General features: G+C 38.4%; 1 protein-coding gene across 1 annotated transcript in view; it reads right to left on the reverse strand.

The window, feature by feature from the left end:
• Positions 1-1866: 1866 nt before the first annotated feature.
• Positions 1867-19324, reverse strand: part of GRXCR1 (glutaredoxin, cysteine rich 1) — a 40151-nt gene continuing 22693 nt past the window's right edge. The window contains exons 3-5 of the mRNA XM_009875362.1: positions 12806-13045; positions 5240-5305; positions 1867-2046 (exon numbers count right to left, since the gene is read on the reverse strand). Coding sequence (XP_009873664.1) covers positions 1867-2046; positions 5240-5305; positions 12806-13045 — 486 coding nt within the window. The remainder of the gene's footprint in view (positions 2047-5239; positions 5306-12805; positions 13046-19324) is intronic.

The following is a 19324-nucleotide window of genomic DNA, read 5'->3' on the forward strand; positions in this document are numbered from 1 at the left end:
TAGCCAGAAATGGAGGTTACATGATAGTATTAAACAAAAGAAGGGAACTGTATTTTCCTTCTTTTCTTCTTGCTCATGCAGCAATAAGATAAACACATCTGCTGGGGTGCTGCTTAAGCATTACGGATGGCCTCCATAGAAAATTTAATGTCTCTCGTGGTATGTAGAAGATCCAGACACTCCCTCTGAGCCTCACTGTAGAAGTTCTAGGAGCAGTAAGATCTTAAGAGCACATTCAAGCTTGTACATTCAACATCTCATAGAGTATGCATAGGTTCCTTAGATCCAAATGCCCGAAAGGTAAGTTAGCCCAACTTCTCTAACTCTCCAGCACCAGCTACCACCTCTAGACATAGGAATGGAGATGGAGAGAAGGTTGTTGCCTGTTGATTCATGAGAGGGAAATAAAGCAGCAGGAAACAAATGCTGTCAGAAGGGGCTTTTTTGCAAGCCACACATTGTGCAGCTGTAGCTATCTTGCTTTATACCGCAGCTGTGCTACACCCAAAACACTGAAAGTAAACCTAAGTTTCTCCTTCACAGACAAATTAAAAAAGGTTGTATGTGGGTGAGGGAAGGGAAACAAGGTCTCTCACCAGAGTAAGCACATCTAGTGAAGCCAAGTGCACTTACTTAAACCCCAGTCAGCACAGCTTTACAAGGAGTGAGGCAACGTTCAAAAAGACACATAGCTTAACATTTGCTAAAGCAGTTTGAGCAGAATGAAATATCTACCATGAAAGCCTTTTCTGGCTGACACCAGTTTCACCAAGCTGCTAAACCTCTGTATTGCTTGTGCCAGTACAGACTGACAGCAGGAACAGCAGGATGTGCAATGTCATTGTAAGCAGAAGGTGGTAGTCCACTAAAGCACCCTGTTAAGAAATACCCTTTGGAAGTTCATGAATGCTAGTGCACTTCCAAAGGGGAATATACTCAATGTAGAGAACCCACAGTCTATTCAGACTAATTGCTGACTAATTCTCTTTTGTTTGTGTTATGCAAAATGCACTAAAAGTATATACAGTGCTGGAGTTGTCTGGCGACAGACCAGCGGCCTTCCTACTGGAGAGAACAGGTGCCCTAAAACACTTTTGCCAGGCTAGCCATCAAACCACAACAGTTACAAAGCTGAAAAAGCATAAATCTCATCCTCAATTACTTTATATGCAATTTAAAAAGTTATCTGTTGTTCTCGCTTGATCATTGAAAGAGCTACTCTGACATGTAGGATCATAAAGATCTGAGACAGTACAACAACAGCTTATCAATATTTACTTCGTTAAATGTCTATGTAACTTTGCCTAACAACATTAATCTGGTACCAAACTTAAATCAGTATTAAAAGAGAAAGCTGATTCATTGGACTTTTAAGAAATGTGTCTGGTTTTCTGTTACCACTTAGAATTCAAGCCAGAATTCAGCCATGGTGACTTCAAGGCAGGGCTAAGTGGAACAAATTTGAGCTAGTCCACATAACAAAATCTTTATTCTCATTTATCTTGAAACCAGCAGCTACTCAGTGATCTGAAGGTTAAGATTCATTTTGCTGTAATCTTGAGGCGTGACTGAGAAACACATACTATAGAAAAAGGAAGACTCATTATCCAAAAGGCTGATAATACAGTATTTTTTGCAGACTACAAATCTCTCCATAAAGTAGAAAAATACATTTCAGAGTTTGTTATATGGCCAGTGACCTAAGTTTACACAGCTCAAATGATCAAACCATCAGAAGTATACTACAAATGGGTTTTTATTGACTGAATTGGATAAACAGATTGACTTTAAAAAAAAAATCATAAAACCATATTACAAACTCGTGCAGTACCATAAAATCAGTTTGTGGATATGCAAATGCCATTCTTAGCCTGCACAGCTCCTGCAGCGCTGCAGCCCATTCTCATTGCAAGCGGTACACTTGAGGGCTTTGAACGAGTCCGTAAAGCAGTTCCGAAACACAGACATCTTGCTCCCATGGCACGCTGAGCACGGCAGGAACCCAAAGCCCCCGCAGGAGGGGCACTCGTGAGGATGCTGGACTCTCTGCTCAAAGAAGGATGTGAGAAAGAGAAAAATGTTACCAAATCAACCACCACAAGCTCTAGAACAATGAGGGCTGCATGACAGCTGAGAATGCCCATTCTGGTTCCCATCTTAAGCAATACCCACCGCCCCATCCCAAGGTGTGCCACCATCTGCCTTTTCCTTTGGTCAAATTCACATGCAGTGCTCAGAGAGGCTCGCTGCAGATTCATCAGTCACATTATACCTTAGCAGCCTGTGTTTACACTTGCCGAAACAGCTAAAGGACAGCTTGCACACATTACTCTGGTGTAGTTTAGATCTGAATCTAGAAGGTAATGCAGTCTAGGAGGTAAAGGAATTGATTGAATCTAAACTCCAGGCAGTTTATGTTGACATTATATTTTCTATCCTGTATGTTAGGATATTCTCACTTTTAGCATTTGCATGCTCATGCTGAACATATTGTTCGTATTACAGTTAGAACTGATCGTGTCAAAAAGCAATTCATAGCCTCTGACAAGCAGTGCTTGAGGAAATAAGTGGTAGATTTAAACCTATGGGTGTAGAATGATGAAGCTTTGAGAGTAAGGAAGAAAGTTCATCAATATTCAACAGTTATACCTGGAGAAGATTGCTCTAAGCAAGGCTTGATCTACCTCTGTTGTCCTAATTCCTGAGTCAAAAAATAATTTTACTCTATTTTGTATTGGATTAAAGACAATGGAGAACACAAGAAGGGATTTCGAAGACATTTTTAAGTTTCATTTGCTGAAAATGTTGCTAGTTTGTTTAGTGATTGTCTTAAAGTTCTATATCAGGGAAATGAAAGGGATACCACGTGGGGTACTTACCACAGGACAGATATGTGGCTTTAACATTGCAATGCTGAGTAAAGTCTTTACAGATTTATTTACAAAAAAAAGGGACAAAAATCCACACAAATCCTGCTGGTGTTAGTCTGAGGAATTATGCATCACTAAAAAACTAGACATAAATTATTACCAAAGTATACCAAAATATGTACAGGTAACATAGTCCATCTTGAGGCTTCATCAAGAAAAATGAAGAGATTTCTGTAAATCCATTAATAATAGCATTCATCTATTGACAATGCAGATGAGCATGCAAAAAAGTCACTTATTCTTTTTGCCCTGTAACTCATAAACTTACCCTTCTTCTTCACCGGGCAAACAATTCCTATTACCACTAGCTTCTCCAGTTCAGATGTGTTTGAAATTAATGTAAAATTAGCACTCTTTATCTCAGGAGTGTCCGTATCTTTCATAATTTGTGATGGTGGTTTTACTTCACTGGACACTGTTGCAAATAAACTCGAAATTTTAAGAGAATAATATTTTTAATCTTTACATTCATTATTGTTTGCTAGGTTTGTTAATAACTACCTTTCCATGCAGTTAAGAGAACTAAAAAAAACCAAATGCAATTGCTTTAGCTCTGTTCCATGAACAATGGCCAGCCATTTCCTTCTTGAACACAGGACAGTTTGTGTAACCACTTTCTGCATCCTCAGTAATGGAGAAACCTGACTATTCCTTGCAATTGTAGCAAATCCTTTTTGAAAAGAAACAAAAACCACCACAAAACCTAAAGGCAGCGAAGCAGCGATTGCATTCAGTAAGCAGTTATCAGTCTGCTGCAGTCTGGCGTTGCCTGTCGCATAGATGAACTTTCTGTCCCAAGATTAGGACACACATTGGGTTAGGTAATAACATTACAGGATGCCCCAAAGCAGGATTTGGGGATATTTCATTCCAAAGTAATGAAAAGTGTTAAAGTGTATTAGCTAACCTTTCCAGCCAGACAATGGGAACGCTGAGAGCTTTAAGCGCATGTATACTTTTTAACAGTTTCTGTTTAGCTATTCAACATGGCCAACAAATTCTTTTGCATTTCATATAGAAATACATACACTGAGTCAAGAGGCAAGAGAAGTTTTGCTGAGTTAAGGAACAGGCCATGCCAGTGCAGAAGGTATTGCCTGCACTGCAAAGGGATGAGGCAGTTCATGATTTACCGGATAGTGTTAAATCTACATCCTGAACAAGGGAGAGGTAAAAAACCTTTGGGCTCAGCCCGACTAGAACTTTTGGACAAGTTCAAGAAGGAAACTGGCTAAAAGAAGCTAGCACACTTCACAAAAATAGATACTAATTTTCTGATAAACTCAAAGTTGTATATTAAAGTGTTGCTGAGAGCTTGCGAGGAAAGTGTATGCTGTATTTTTTGCTAAATGCTGGGAAAGAAAAACTTTGGGGCTAAATTAACTAGATGTAGCTTTCATTTGCTCTTTCATCAGTGTCTTTTACAAACATCATATCCTCATTAGCTATTTTTGATGTCAATGTTATATACTCCTGAAGTATAGGTGTTGCCTTAATTTGATTATGGGTGATTTCAAAATACAAGATAAATAAGGGAAGTACATTCCTCTTCTAAGGACACAGCTATCCATATATCCCAGCCTTTATGACACCTCTCCTCAGAGTGTTACTTGTTGCAGGCTATCCAAAGGAAAAGAGAAAATGCCTTGAGCAGCCAACAGCATAAGACCAGGAGAAAAGTGATGACCAGTAGAGATCCTAGCTTACAGCAAAGCTGTGGGAGCAGATCCACACTTCAGGAGTCTTAGGGAGCACACATCAGCTCTTCACAATAAAAGGCAAACTTGCCCCAGAGAAGTTCAGTGGACAAGGCAATCTAAGAGCCGGAGAAAGGCATGATAACCTGTAATTTGCAATTTGGAATTTGGAATTTTGTGTAGTTGGAAATTTCCAGCATTTGCCCGGATTTTGTAGATGTCCAGACGTGCAGGTACCCAGCAGTTTGCTGCAGTACACAGGGAAGTGATGCAGCATCCACCCAAGAGGGCTGACTTCCCCAGGATATGGTGAAGGTTAAATACCAAAGACAATGTCAAAAGTTACACGAAAGGGAAAATGACTTGCTTTTCCTGCTGTGGTAAAATCGAGAGAAAACAGAGATGGACATTTTGGTTTGATGGTACTGATATTCATCTTTGGTCAAACTTAAAGGGCTGTGATACCATGATATCATTCATACAAGCAGAAAAAAAAATCATTTGAGATCATCAGTTTACAGCAGAAGAAAAGGAACTGGTAGAAAAAAAAATCTACTTGTTTTCAAATATAAAGTATATGTTCCTCATATTTAACTGCAAAAATACAATTACCTCAATTTTGGTTAAGAGATCTTGCAGTTCCCCAGATTCATTCATTAGTAAAATTTTCTCAGCACCCTATTAATAATAAGAAGAAGAAAAGGGTCAGCCAGTTTAGTATGAAAAACCAGAAATGATTAGAAGACTTGGTCTTGAAAATTTAAACAGGCAGAGGACAAATTTGACTCACATTAAGTATTTTGTAATTAGGTCAACCTTCGGAGAGCTAGAAGGAGAGAAGAATCTAATCACAGTTCTGATATTAGTGGCTGAAGCTTGTTACCAGGTGTTGAATTGCATTGTCTTTTTGTAAAAGGTGACACAACCTGGAAATGCTGATTTTGTTCCCTTTTGTTTTACAGGGTATGTTGGCTGACAGAACAAAAAATACCTCTAGTTACCATGTCAAAAATTACGATTACATAAATATACGACACATTAGAGAATGCAGCAAAATGTGAGGAGGAATTTGTATCTCAAATATTCAGGCAGCAGAGCATTGGATTAAGACATAATACGGCTAATGTATAACACAAGGAGAAAAATGGTAATGAAAATACTGTAACAACATTAAATTTAGACACAATAATGAATAATAATAGTTTAGTCTGAGTACATTAGGCCTCTGAGGGTTTCTGTGATCTGAATCAAGGCTCTAGTGAAGTGTTTTTCTTTTTCCTCCTGAAAATAAATGTTAAGAGATCATTGCAGACAGAATTAGTGTCAAAGATGATGTAGAACTTCTTTTTTCCCTTTTCTTCTAATTAGAGGGCCATACTTGAATGCTTATCCTTTACTTACGTAACCAAATCCACTGAATACTAAATATTACCAAACACTTACAGATATTTTTCATCAGTGGGTCACAAGAAATTAACAAAAGATGAGGAAACCGAGGCATACACAGAGTGAACCGCATAGCCCTTACATTTAGACTGGGTGATGGGTTCATGCCATAGCATTGCCCGCATTTGCCAGTCCCTGCATGCCCAGACTGTTAAATTTCATCTTTCGGTTTCCTTCAGGTGCCAGCTGGGAGCTGGGCTCGGATGCTGGTACAGGGCTGAAGTGTGATGAGATGCTGGTACACAGCTTGGATGTACCGCGACTTTGAGCTGCCCACGGTCAGCCGAAGGGTCTCTCAGGCCCAGCTCCCAACCAGCACCACTCTCCCTGTGACTGGAAGGTACAGGAAAGGCTGCTGGGAAGCACAGAGAACATACATGTGTCACTAATGCTAGTGTCCAGCCATTCACAGTGCCTTGCTGAGGACTGCAGAGGTTACAAGTGAATAGCCCAAAAGCCAATAAAGGGCCACAAGAACACTGCAAAGGATTTTGTATGACACCCTACTAAGGTTAGTTTACTTGTAGAAAGTCTTTTTGCTCTGGCTTTGCATAAAAAGGAGCACTTCTGAGTTTGTGTTTGATGATTCTCATTTCAGTTAAAAAGGAAAATATTAATGTAATAGTGAATGTAAGTGCCCCTTTTTCACTGAATGCTACTCTTTCAGTGCTACACTTTCAAAGAGATTGGGTTTGGTTTTTTTTAAAAAAAAACGTATCTACAAGGTAATTAGTTGTGGTTAATTAGTCACAAAAGATGACAGGAGACTCAGATCAGCTAGCCTTACTGGGACTGACTCTTCTATTAAAACCTGCTATAGATCATGGGCACAGTGTACCATCTTTGACATGCATTAGGCTCTCTGTGTCCCCAGCAGAGTGGTTTTTAGCTGTCTGTCAGCTCCTTCCTCACCTGCTCTCTCATCTTTCTCTGCTTTCACACAGAACGGGCAACAGCAGTGATTGGCACAACAAAGCAAGGGCTTGCCAACGTGGCCTACAGAGGATTAGCTCTGGGCCTGAATACACTGCAGCAGCTTAAGACAAACTTGTGCTGCCCATCTGATGCAGAGACATTAAGGATTTGCAGCTTTACGGATGTAATTGCAGCACTGTAAATTCCCTAAGGCAGGCAAGCCCCATTTTGCCCCAGTTTAGGAAAGGATCTCTTCTCGACGGCAGCAGTTGGCAAATGCGGTCCTGTAACCTATGCTCTGTGTCACAGTGATGCTGTAGGATAACGCTGATTGGCTTTTACAGTAGCATAATTAGAAGTCTGACGGGTTATCCATTACAGATTCATATTTTAAAGGATTTATATTTCAGATGACATTTAGTTGGCCAGGTGTGTTACTTTCAAAGTGGAAAGCCTCATTACTAGGGTTTTTAAATGAAAACCCAAATGTCCGAGTGGCTATCAACATTTTGAAGTGTTTCAGCGCATCTCTTCTGATTAACAGCTGCCTCAAGTGAAATTTAAATAAAAGGTACTGTGCAGAGGTTAACCTTCCCTTTGGATCCATGAATTTTAACACACAGAGTCTGTAATTAATAGAGTCATTAAAGCAGCTGTTACATAAGACCAATAGCTCCTTTTTGACCAGAAAGAGATGCATTTTTTTTCCTTCCTAAGGTAGTGCTCAGTCCACAGTTACCCATAAAGGGATGTGAAGAGTCTGTCCCTCCTAAGACACGCATAAGGAACACAAGGGGCAGTGGCCATAATGTTGAAAAAAACATCAGGGAGAAGTAAATTTTCAGTTTTGTTAGCCAGTTCCATTCCAAAGCATTAGCCTGTGAAACGTTTATCTAGCAACCACAATAGCTCTGTTCTTTTGGCAAAGCAATTCCACAGACTTGGTTAATTCACTCACTAGTTTTTCTAGACTGTTTCATTCCTCAAAATATTTTCCCAGTTTCCTCTTGAAAATGTCCAGAAATTAAGTTAATATTTCAGGTATTGTCCTACTAATTGCTGAACTAGGACAAATCCAAGGTCCACTAAGTTTCCTACTGTCCCAGCTCTGTCCTGTCACTAAACTCTGCTGTTGCTCACCTATCTTGGACGTAACCCATTATCATTTTCATGATGTAATTCTTCATTAAGGACTACACACAGATATATGGCTCTGCATTTGACTATACTAGAATACCCACTGATTTGGGGAAGCAGCCTTTCTTCCATATCCTTCCTTATATTCAGAGAAAAATTAGCACGGCACTGCAACACCTCTCCTGTGGACATATTTGCTGTGCAAATAAATTGCATGCCTCTTTTCCTTAAAAAAAACACTTTTGCTAAAACTTACTAAGGAGACTATGTATGCCCCTGTCTTTGCCCAGAGCTCACATGCTTTTCAGCCTACAACACTACACCTCTAACAACAGGGTGACCCTTGGCAGCAGACATGCATGGGGTGTGACTGAATGCCAGGAAATCTGCCCATCACCTGAGAAATGTTGGATTTAATATGCAAAGAACTGAAAGACTGATGCATAAAAAGCTATTGGATTAATTGAACCCTGCTATTTCTGAACACTAGGTGACGCAAAGCAATAATTACATCATAGTTTTACTGCCACAGAGCCATTCATATCCACTCCATCAAATGTACACAAGGAGAATGCATTTAACAAAAGATGGAGGCAATTAAGAGCTATTAATCATATATGCCCACTGTAAAGCAGTAAAAAGGAAACTGTTAAGTCTTGTGTAACAAAAATTATGCTGTGCAGGTATTTTCTAAAAGTCAATTGCAAAAACAGCCTCATCATTCCTGTGAAATAATCATAACCAATGAGTCAAATAATTTTACAGTAAATCTTCTACAGTTGTGGATTCCCTACAGCTAGGCAAACTGAATAGGAAACAGTTTCTTCAGGAAAAAAGATATTAAATTCACATACTTGAAAAAGATTCAGGTAGGTTTGTACGGCAAGTGCATACTGGAATTCAATGACATATTTCAAGTAAAAAATAAAATAAATGTATTTTAAACCTGTTATGCAGTGAGCTAACATGTTCATTAAAGATGACTCTATTTGCCTCGTTTTATGTACATTGCTATTCCAGCAGAGTGGGTCTTTGCATAACATAAACCTCTAACAACTCCAAGTGCCTTTGTAAAAGAGAAAATATATGCTCCAATTTTTAATTTTTTTTTCTGTGTGGCTCTCTGGTTTCTGGAAGCAATTTTTTATTCTGCTTTGGTGCCCCAGCAGATGGCATAATTCCATTTCAGATGGAGACAGCCTCAAGTGAAAAGAAGGGATTAGATCAGCTGGTGAAGAGCACACAGAAGAAAAAAAACCCTGCAATTTCCTGACAGAATGATATTCAGACAGCTTGTGTCAAGAAACACAATGATTCAATTTTGAAAAAAATTAGAAAATTAAAAAATCCTGCTGTACTGCATGCAGGACTTCGCTTGACAGGGGCTAAATATGATTTTTCTATTTCTTCTGTCCCAGTTGTGGGTTTGTTTCAATCTCCCTGTGCAAGGAATGATAAATTTCACGGCACTGTGGAGATTTATCCATACAGCCTGCAGTGCTCTAACAACCTTGTCCGTGCTTCTGAACAGCCTGGGTACCATATATTCTATCAGATGCACATATGCTGTGTTCTGGTGGTTTTGTTACATTTATCTCATTAAAAATAATCTTGTTCCCTTTCAAAATTGTTCATATTTTAATTAGAGGTTTGGGGTTTTTTCTCCACATGACTCATTGAAAGGTGCGTGGCTCAGTATAGATTCTCCTTTGTATTGCTACATGCAGTCTCCTTCAGAGAGAGATTTGCCAGGAAATAAATATTCAAAATTTTAAAAAGAGAGACAGAAAAAGAAAGAGAAAAAAAAATTGCATGATTAATTTACTGATACACCAGACTTCTGGATTTCTGTGTGGCATTTGCATATCAGAAGATAATTACTATAAAAGGAACTACAGAAATGTCCACAGCTAACAACAAGACCAAATTCTATAATTAGTTTTCAAATGCATTTTAATAAAACGCAAACCCAGTGCAGGTTGCAGCCAAATTGCTGTCTCTGGAGTCACTGACATGTCGTCTTCTTAAGTTGCCACCATCTACCAGGCAGACATAGTCGAGGGGTGAATACCAGAATTGCCAGGTAAAGTACCCCAGTCCTTATTTATCTTCCTCAGTGAATGAATGTCATCCTCTCCTATGAAGTCATATTAAGACAAAGAAATAAAAACTGCCTTGAGATAATGGGGTTTTGTCACATTTGCTGAACAGTGTGTGGACACGGGTCCCTTGCCAGTGGAAGTGACAGGTTGACCTCGTGGCTCTCCTTCCCCATCGCCCTTACTCCTCCTTGTCCTCTTCAACATGCTGCATCTTGTTTTAAAGAGCCTGTGAAGCATGGTCTCAGCTCTTCAGAAACTGTCCTGCCTTTCATTTATCATTTTTGCAGTTGTGAGCTTCCTTCTTGGTTTTTTTGTGTTGTGGTTTTTTTGTTGGTTTTTTTTTTTTAGCAGAGGGAAGATTGGCCAACAAACATGTTCTGAAAGACATGTTTGTTTTTAAAAAAAAAAAAACAACAGCAACCAAACATGGTCCTGAGCCACAGTGGGCCGTCTGAGTCAACTCTACTCACCCTGAACTTGGCTTTCCCATCCTGGTTCCTCTCCACTAAAGCACGTTAGAGAGTGATGCTGTAGCAAGCAGCAGTGCTCCCCATATCAGAATTAGGGGAGAGCAGTGGAGGGCAGAAACCTCATCCATGGGTGTGGGTGAGGGGTACCCACACTGTCAGAGCGCAGGGCCAGCTGTGATGCTCCCTGCCTGCAGAGCAGATGCTCCACAAATAATATCGCTCTCTTGTGGAATAACTCTAATTCTGTCCTGGACTTAAAGTGTGTTCCACTTAACCACAGTGTGCCTCGTCATAACAAAAAAAAAAAAAAACAAAACAACAACAACCCACCCCTAAACTTGACTTTTTTGGTTTTTTAGATCAGTACTTCCTGGTTTTTTGTGTGAATCAATGTGAATGCAGTTACCTTGCTGTAATAAATGTCAGTAGATCAGAACACCACGTTCCTTCCTCATTTTCATAACTACAGGAGGTAAAACCTGTTGACTACTTGTCAGCAGGTAGTTGGACAGGTGGATTTGTCTCTCCCACAGACAGCTAGCTTCCTAATTCATCTGCCTTTTTTTCTATACCTCTCGAAAGTATCTCATACAATATTTCAATTACTTTAATGAGATTATATTGCTTGTTACACTGTTGTTCCTCTGTTAAAAGACAAGTTTCCCATGATCTTCCAAAAAAGTAAAACAGCAGCAGTAAATTAATGGGCCATCCATTATACCCAAACAATGGTAACCAGGCTTCACCTACATCTGAGCAAATAATATATTCAATCCATTTCAGTATTTTAACTGAATTCTTTTGACAAATTGATGACATACCGTCTGAGATTTCATTGGAGTTGCTCATAACTCACTACTTTTATTTTTAACATGACAATTAGGTGAGCAAATCTTAGTCAAAAAAAATTTTAAACTGCTTTTAAACAAAGCACTTTTCCTCCTGGCTGGCTGTAGATCTCTCCAACTCAGGTTTTTGAAAAAAGCATCCTCTGTGATGAAGTAAACATCACTGTCTGGAGCCCTGTTCCAGCAAATGCATTTTTTACAGTGCTCAGGGAAGCCTCACACAGAGCACAGGGAGAGCTAGGAAAGGGACAGGGAGAAAGGGGAGAGATTTGAGTGTTTATACAGGCACAATATTAATTATGCCTGATTGTTGATTACATTTCATTTCACTACTTAAATCCTTTGTGAAAATCAAAGTGTTAAGCAATACAAACACAACCACCCCACTGTGTTTAAATATAGTTTGCCTTCACAAATCACAGTCTCACTGTTGGTGTTGATTGATAGTTCTTTACTGCTTGAGACAAATACCTTCTCTGAGCTCTCAAGCTGTTTCTTTTGTGCCACTTTCCCGTGTCTTTTTCATTTAAACCCTGATTTTTCTTTCAGTTTATGAAAACTTCATTTTGAAAATACAGGCTTGCCTTAAGAAAAAGGTGATCTCAAATATCAACAGGCTTTTAGGCCCAGAGTACAGATTTGGATTATATTTTTCCATTTGGTGTTTATGTCTTGCAACAGGGCAGAGTTTGGCTGTTTTTCTCTCCCTTTTACTGCTAGATTCTTCTAAAGTTAAGTGTTAAGCAATTATGCACCTAAAATAATATTCAGCTGGTTACAGATCCTGATACAGACTACAATAGATAACATTCAATGCATGTTTAAGGTCTGACATTCAAGCTGTTAATTTCATATTCAACACATATTACTAAATGACAAGTTTATGCTTTGTGTGTTCATCTGCCTGGGTTAATCATATACACAGGTTCCCAAGAGGAAAAAAAAAATCCATTTCTCTAGATTTTCATAGTTCCAGCTACAAAAATAAGCTGTTTTTCAAGAAACATGAGATAGCTTAGATTGGATTACTGCCTCTTATTCCCCTCCTGATAGCCTCTCCCTGGTTATCCTCTGTATCTTCACATCAAACCTACCCCTGTGGGTCTGTGCAGCACATACCACAAAGGGATCTCTGTCTTTGATTGTTCCCATCATTCCAGCATTGCAAGCAATTTTCTAAAAACCCTGTTTCTCATTCATCAAGATTTTCATCAGTTCTTTCAGACTGCAGAATAAAACATAGGCTCATGCTTTACTTACCCCAAGATAATGGCCATCGATAAACACAACAGGGAGTGAGGGAACTTCACAGACTCTCCTGCATCTTTCATCTAGTTCTTTTCCGTAATCGCTGTTCAGAGCAATGTTTTTTTCTTCAAATTTAACTCTGTGGTTCTGAAAGATCTTTCTAACCAGTTCACATCTTTCAAAAGTGGTTCTCACCACACGAAGGCTGGTAGTGTAAATTACTATGCGGCCAAACTCTAGCACTGTTGATACCTGGAAAAAAAATAGTTCCCATCACGTTAAGTAAGGTGTTAATAGCTTACAAACATTGAATAATTTCATTACAAATATTATTTAAACAAAAAAAATGCCTCTTGAACACAGAATCCAATATTCTACTTTTTTTCAAACGTAAACATCGAAGAGGAGAAATTAAGAAATTGTGTGCAATCACAAATTTAAGGCAATTTAAGCTGTTTATGTAGAGGTAGAACTTTACTTTTTAAAAAAAAAAGTTTTAGAGATGGTGAATAAAGTTAAACAGTTTCAAGACACAGATATATTTTACATCCTGGTGAACTCCTAAATATCATCACCATTTTGTTCACATTTGATTCTGTTATAACAGCTACTCATGTTTGCACAAACATGGACTGATCGTACCCAGACTAAGTCTAAACTTGCTAGCTCAGGTGTTGTCGACAGCTTCCTTTAAGCAAGGATAGGAGCCCAAGCTAAGGTTTATCCATGAGGCAACATTAACTTAGAATACTTCAGGTTTCTCCACACTGAACTAGATTATGACCACAGAGGGGACAAGCATATCCCTAATTATTAGTGTGAATCCACATCAAATTACTCTAACATCTGACTAACAATTAAAAAAACAAGTAAATTTTGTGTGTATTCAGTGTTCAATTCAAAGTTCACTGCAGCTAGGGAAGGCAGTTCACTTGGCTGTAAAATTATTCATACTAAATTCAGATTTGACTTCTTACCCCACTTTTTCTTATGTAAAAGTTTATGACATATCTTTTCTGTCTGGGATGAAAACAATTAGGGAGTGTAAATGCTACAGGGATTACTTTGCCTGAGAGAGAGTGTTACATTTTCAAATAGCCTGAGAATCATTGCTCTAAACAAATCATTGCTCTAAGCTGCAAATCTTAGGGTTTTTTTAAAGGTGTTAAGGCACTACCAAGCTTTTTGAATTGTCCGTTATATTCAGCAAATTATATTTCATTGTTTCATCAGTATTCTAGGAGTAAAAAACACTGTAACAATCCATGGAAAATAAACCTTGGTGGGTGAATAGAAAATTTTTGAACGATGTCATGCAATAATTGTAGACATAGTTGTAAATTTGGGCAGTTGCCATTACACATTTTGCAACATAACAAAGTCATGATTTTATCTTACTACACAGATGCAAAAAATGTCATTGCAAAAAGCATACTCTGCTTAGAAAGGTGCTTACAAGGTTCAACGTATGGTGGTTCAACATTCTCAGGAAAAACACGTTTCACAGATCACTTATAGACCACTGAAAGTGTAATTGCAAACATATGTAATGTAATGGCTTTCCATCTCCCTTTCTGGGAAGTAAGTGTGTTGTGATAGGCCAGTATTTATTTCTCTTCGTGTAGATGTCAGAAATTCATTTTTAGGAACAAATGTTATAAAAAGCAGGCTACTTTTCTCCAGCCTGTCTTCTAGGGTGAAAATCTGTTTGAGCATTGATTCTTCTCCAGCATATTGTTCACACATTCCAAGTGAGAGGATTAGCTCATCCTCTTCTTAAAAGACAAGTACTCCATATAAACACTGCCAAATATTTTAGTAACTGCACATGGGTTGCTGGAAGGAAGGGGAATTGATCTTTTTCAGAAGTAATCCAAAGAAGTTCTTAAAGCATTCCTTAAAAAGATAATTTCACATACTTGTTATTTCTTCTTCTTTGGGGTGAAAATACATTTTGAAGTGCAAAACTATTCAACAGGATGGAAATTCTTGTTCCTTCACAGCTCTAATCTCTAATGCTCTTTGTTCCCAGACACCAGAGGCTGGCAGCATAGACACAGGCAGTCTTTATCTAGCGAAGCATCAAGACTGTGGTGTCCCTCCAGCATACAAATAAGGAGCCGAAGAGATGGAAAAATGGAAAGTTGTAAAGTGATCTGGAAAGATATCCGGTGGAAGGTGTGTGCGCAGAGCCACTGTTATGTTTATTACTTTATTTTTTCCTAATGTGGCAATGAAGAAGTATCCTTGTTTAACCCACAAAGTATCAGGGGCATTGAATAAATAATTCTTTAAGGAAATTTTAGTAAACGCCTTGTGTTCTGTGCTACAAAACTCACAAGACTTTATCATACCAGGGAAATTTTTCCTGTTTCTTTCCTGGAACCACACTAGTAATTAAAAATAGGAGCCAAAACAGTTAGAATTACAGGGTTTTTCTTAATAAGAATTTATGCTAATTCTCATATTGCTACCCAAGTCAATGGCTACAGCCTGTAATACTTAGTGACTAGAATACGCTCCTGAAGTAAATCAGCAGAATGATGCTTGAACACTGTATTTTTCCTTCCTAGGTTAGAACTGCGGCAAAACTGTAACAAATTACAAACAATGAAAACAGATGAGTAGAAAGTCATTTTAGAAAATGAACTTTTATAATTTTGCATAAGAAACTTCAAATTAAAATCATCTCGCATAACTCACACAGGCACAAAAAATTTTTGCTGCAGTTAAACAGAAAGTAATTCGCCAGTTAATGGGCATGACGAAGCTTTACTCGGGCTGTGGAAGTTGGACAGATGAACAAATCAAAAGATTTGGAGAAACTTACATTGACCACTTTCTTGCACTTCCTCTAGGATTCTTATTGAAACCTGAAACTTACAAAAATCATGTGCCCTGAAGCAGCAATTTTTTTGCGTTAGATTCAGAAAACCCCATGCACAAGAGCGTGCTTCAGAGAAACTGTCTATGTAGAAAGATTGCCAAGAAAGAGGTTTAATGTTCTTTTTTTCAGAGAAAAATAAAGTTGCTTTAGTAACAATCCCCTACATCCTTTACATCTCTTAGTTTAACAGCACAGTGCTACCATCTCCTGAAAGGTCCAAAGGCAGTATCTCTTTTATTGTATCAGCCTGAAGAGCTTATATTTTTCTTGGAAGCATCAAGCAGGCAGCAACTTCAGTAGCATGAGCTGCCTCACTTCATGGCATAGAGGCCACTTCAACTGACTCAGGAACTGCTGCTCTTTTTTCCTCAATCTAGAGAGAAAAATCCTGTTCATGGCTGAACGTGAGAAACGCAAAATATCTTTCTTGTTTTGCATCTGATTCAGTCTTTTCCCAGACTACCAGGTGAATCAGGGATTTTGCAAATGAAGTGTTAGTTACACTTTTGTGTACAACTAGGAGAAATCTATCCCTCCACCATCCCACTGGCAACCGTGGTTGAGGTCCTCCTGGCCCTCTACTCTGCCCTGGTGAGGCCACATCTGGAATATTGTGTCCAGTTCTGGGCCCCTCAGCTCAAGAGGGACAGGGAACGCCTTGAGAGAGTCCAGCACAGAGCCACAAAGATGATGAAGGGAGTTGAATATCTCCCTCACGAACAAAGGCTGAAGGAGCTGGGTCTCTTCAGCTGGAAGAAGGCGAGACTGAGGGGCAGCCTCATTAACATTTATAAGCGTGTAAAGGTTGAGTGTCAGGAAAATGGAGCCAGGCTCTTTTCAGATATGTCCAATGACAGGACAAGGGGAAATGGGTGCAAGCTGGAGCATAGGAGGTTCCACAAAAACATTAGGAAAAAAGTTTTTCACTGTGAGGGTGACAGAGCACTGGAACAGGCTGGCTAGAGACATTGTGGAGTCGTCTCCTGTGGAGACATTCAAAACGTGCCTGAATGCATTCCTGTGTGACCTACTGTAGGTGATTCTGCTCTGGCAGGGGGTTGGACTAGATGATCTTTCAAGTTCCCTTCCAACCTCTGACATTCTGTGATTCTGTGATTCTGTGAACTGTCTGACATGGTTGCAACTAATTGTAGCCATTAAGTGAGAAAGTCTTCTGCAAACAGCATGAAGGATGTCATCCCATGAAGCTAAATATGTGAGCTTAGCACTGAGAGAGACCACAAAACAGAGGAAGAAATTGCTGGTGATAAAGAGAAGGCTTAATAGAGCAAGGAGATGAGCAACAAAACAGAGGGCAAAAGGGCTGAAAAGACAGAAATAACTAAAAATAGATAATAAACCGACAACCAACATGTCAGGATAACGACAAAGGAAGATCAGTATAAACTAAATGTAGAAATAAAAACGTGAAAAATATGACCAGTAAAAGAGACAGACAGTGAAACAAAACAAATTAAATGATAAAAGAGAGAGAAGGTCACTGAAATATGACATCCTGAACTTTTTAAAAAAAAATTCTGGTAGCCACTGCAGAGTGTATAACAACAAATAATTTACAGATTATGTGAATCTCTGAGTCATTTCAACATTTTAAGTATTTTATAAAATTTTTGTGCATTACTAGAGCTGCAGAAATACGGAGTATTTTGGAATCATATTGCTAAAATATGTGCTTGAGAATTTACCTTTTCTGTATAACAGCTGCCATGACAATAATAACAGACTTCCCAGTAGCTTTGGAAATAAAGTGAAACAGGTGTCTCCACGGTGCTTTGAAAGCCATAAAACTCCCATAGATGTCTCCAGGTTCACGTCTTCCCCACTATGTCTTACCCTTGGCTTCTGGATGCAGCTGCAACCTAGGTAGCAGCAAAAAGAGTCTCTACTGGTTTCTCTACTGGTCCCACTGCTACCCTGACTCTGATGAGTGTCTCCAGCCTGAGCAGGTATCACCCACGCTCCTGTTTGTGAGGGGAATTTATAAAATGCATTACTGAATAATAATACTAGATTATTTCTTTGGTATATTTGTCATCAATTGCCTTCCCAAGGCTATGTATTTTCTTTAGTATTTTTCATAACATTTTTATGTCTTACTTTGCTGATTTTGAGTGGCTCTTTACCTATAAACCAAAGGTGGTACTGTGGATACTTCTGCGGCACAGCTAAGAGCTGGTCAAATTCAGAGCAGAGGAACTGGTTCAAGACAATGCTTTTCTACTTGCTGTGTAAGGACCATTGCTGGACTTTGGGCATAAAATAATTGCTTGTAAAAAAGTTGTAATATTTGTTTTTTAGAAAACTTCGTATATGACTGTGTCTCCATGAAAGTAAATAGACAAACCCAGCAGTAAGACGAATACTTACGATGTTGACCTCATTTTTATTTGGTTGCAAATTAAAACTATGAGAGCAACATCACAAATAATGGGATTTTTTTTTAATAATCCTCTCTCTAGATAGAAGGCATAAGCATGTGCTTTAATCTCACTGGTGTTAAAAGAATGGCTATTTACATTCATATGCATATATAATTTATCTCAATGGTGGCGTCACCCACAAATTTACACTTGGTTCTTTTAAAGTACAAAGTAGCGCATGTAAAAAAAACTCCCTACCAAACCCACTCTGTACTTCGTGTTATATGCATTATATGAGAAACTGTATTCTAGAAAAAGCAGAATATTTTTCTGCTAAGATTAATGGCCCGGTATAGTACTTTGACAAAAGACGAAATGTTAATGCCAACCTTTTTTCACATACGAGATTTTTAAAGGGTTTTTACTATGTTCAGATATAACATTTAACTAATGTTATTCATGCGGTAGTGAATTGCTTCTGTGACCTAAATCAATGGCTGATATGCCCTTCTCTGTCTCAGAATATCATCTTTCAACATCTCAGAGTGTTCTACTGACATATGCACCCCTTGGCTCTGTAATTAGACACTATCAGACTGCAGAAGTATCTGCTGTCCGTTAAGTTGGCAGAGTAAGGAATCTAGAGCACATTAAAAACACTGCATCAGAGGTGCTTCAGTGAATAAATGCAGCATTCATGATCTAAAAAATGTTGAGAAAGGGAAAATAGTACATATATATGTATTTATATGCATATATATGCACACCTATCTGTTTTTATATATGCTTGCATACCTAGAAGCTTTGAATTAAGCTGATTACTTCATAATTGATATTACATACCTTATAGCTTGAATTAGTATCCATAACTCAGTGCCAAGAAAAACTATGGTCTAACATTAACTGTCTGGTTTTGATTTTTAATTTTTATTTTCCACTCAGAAAAAGAAGGGAAGAAAACAAATACAACTTTCTTGTTGAAGAGGCTCTACAGGAAAAAACCCAAACATTTCATTTCTGCAAGACTGAGGTTTTCAAAATGTATACTAACAGTAATGAATATTTTTTGAAAGATAATTTTAAAGTAAAAAGCTATCACTAAAATGTTTCTATTTTTTTCTGCATGACACTTCATCAGAACATACATGTTTTCCAAAATGTATAGTATTTGATGAAAAGCATACTTTTCATCATGCCACTGTTCAGGTGAAAGAGTGCAACATCCTTCAAATGAGATGGCTGGAAATTGAGGGTCTGTTTTGT

The sequence above is a fragment of the Apaloderma vittatum genome, unplaced genomic scaffold (assembly GCF_000703405.1).
Source record: "Apaloderma vittatum isolate BGI_N311 unplaced genomic scaffold, ASM70340v1 scaffold21710, whole genome shotgun sequence".
Taxonomy (NCBI): domain Eukaryota; kingdom Metazoa; phylum Chordata; class Aves; order Trogoniformes; family Trogonidae; genus Apaloderma; species Apaloderma vittatum.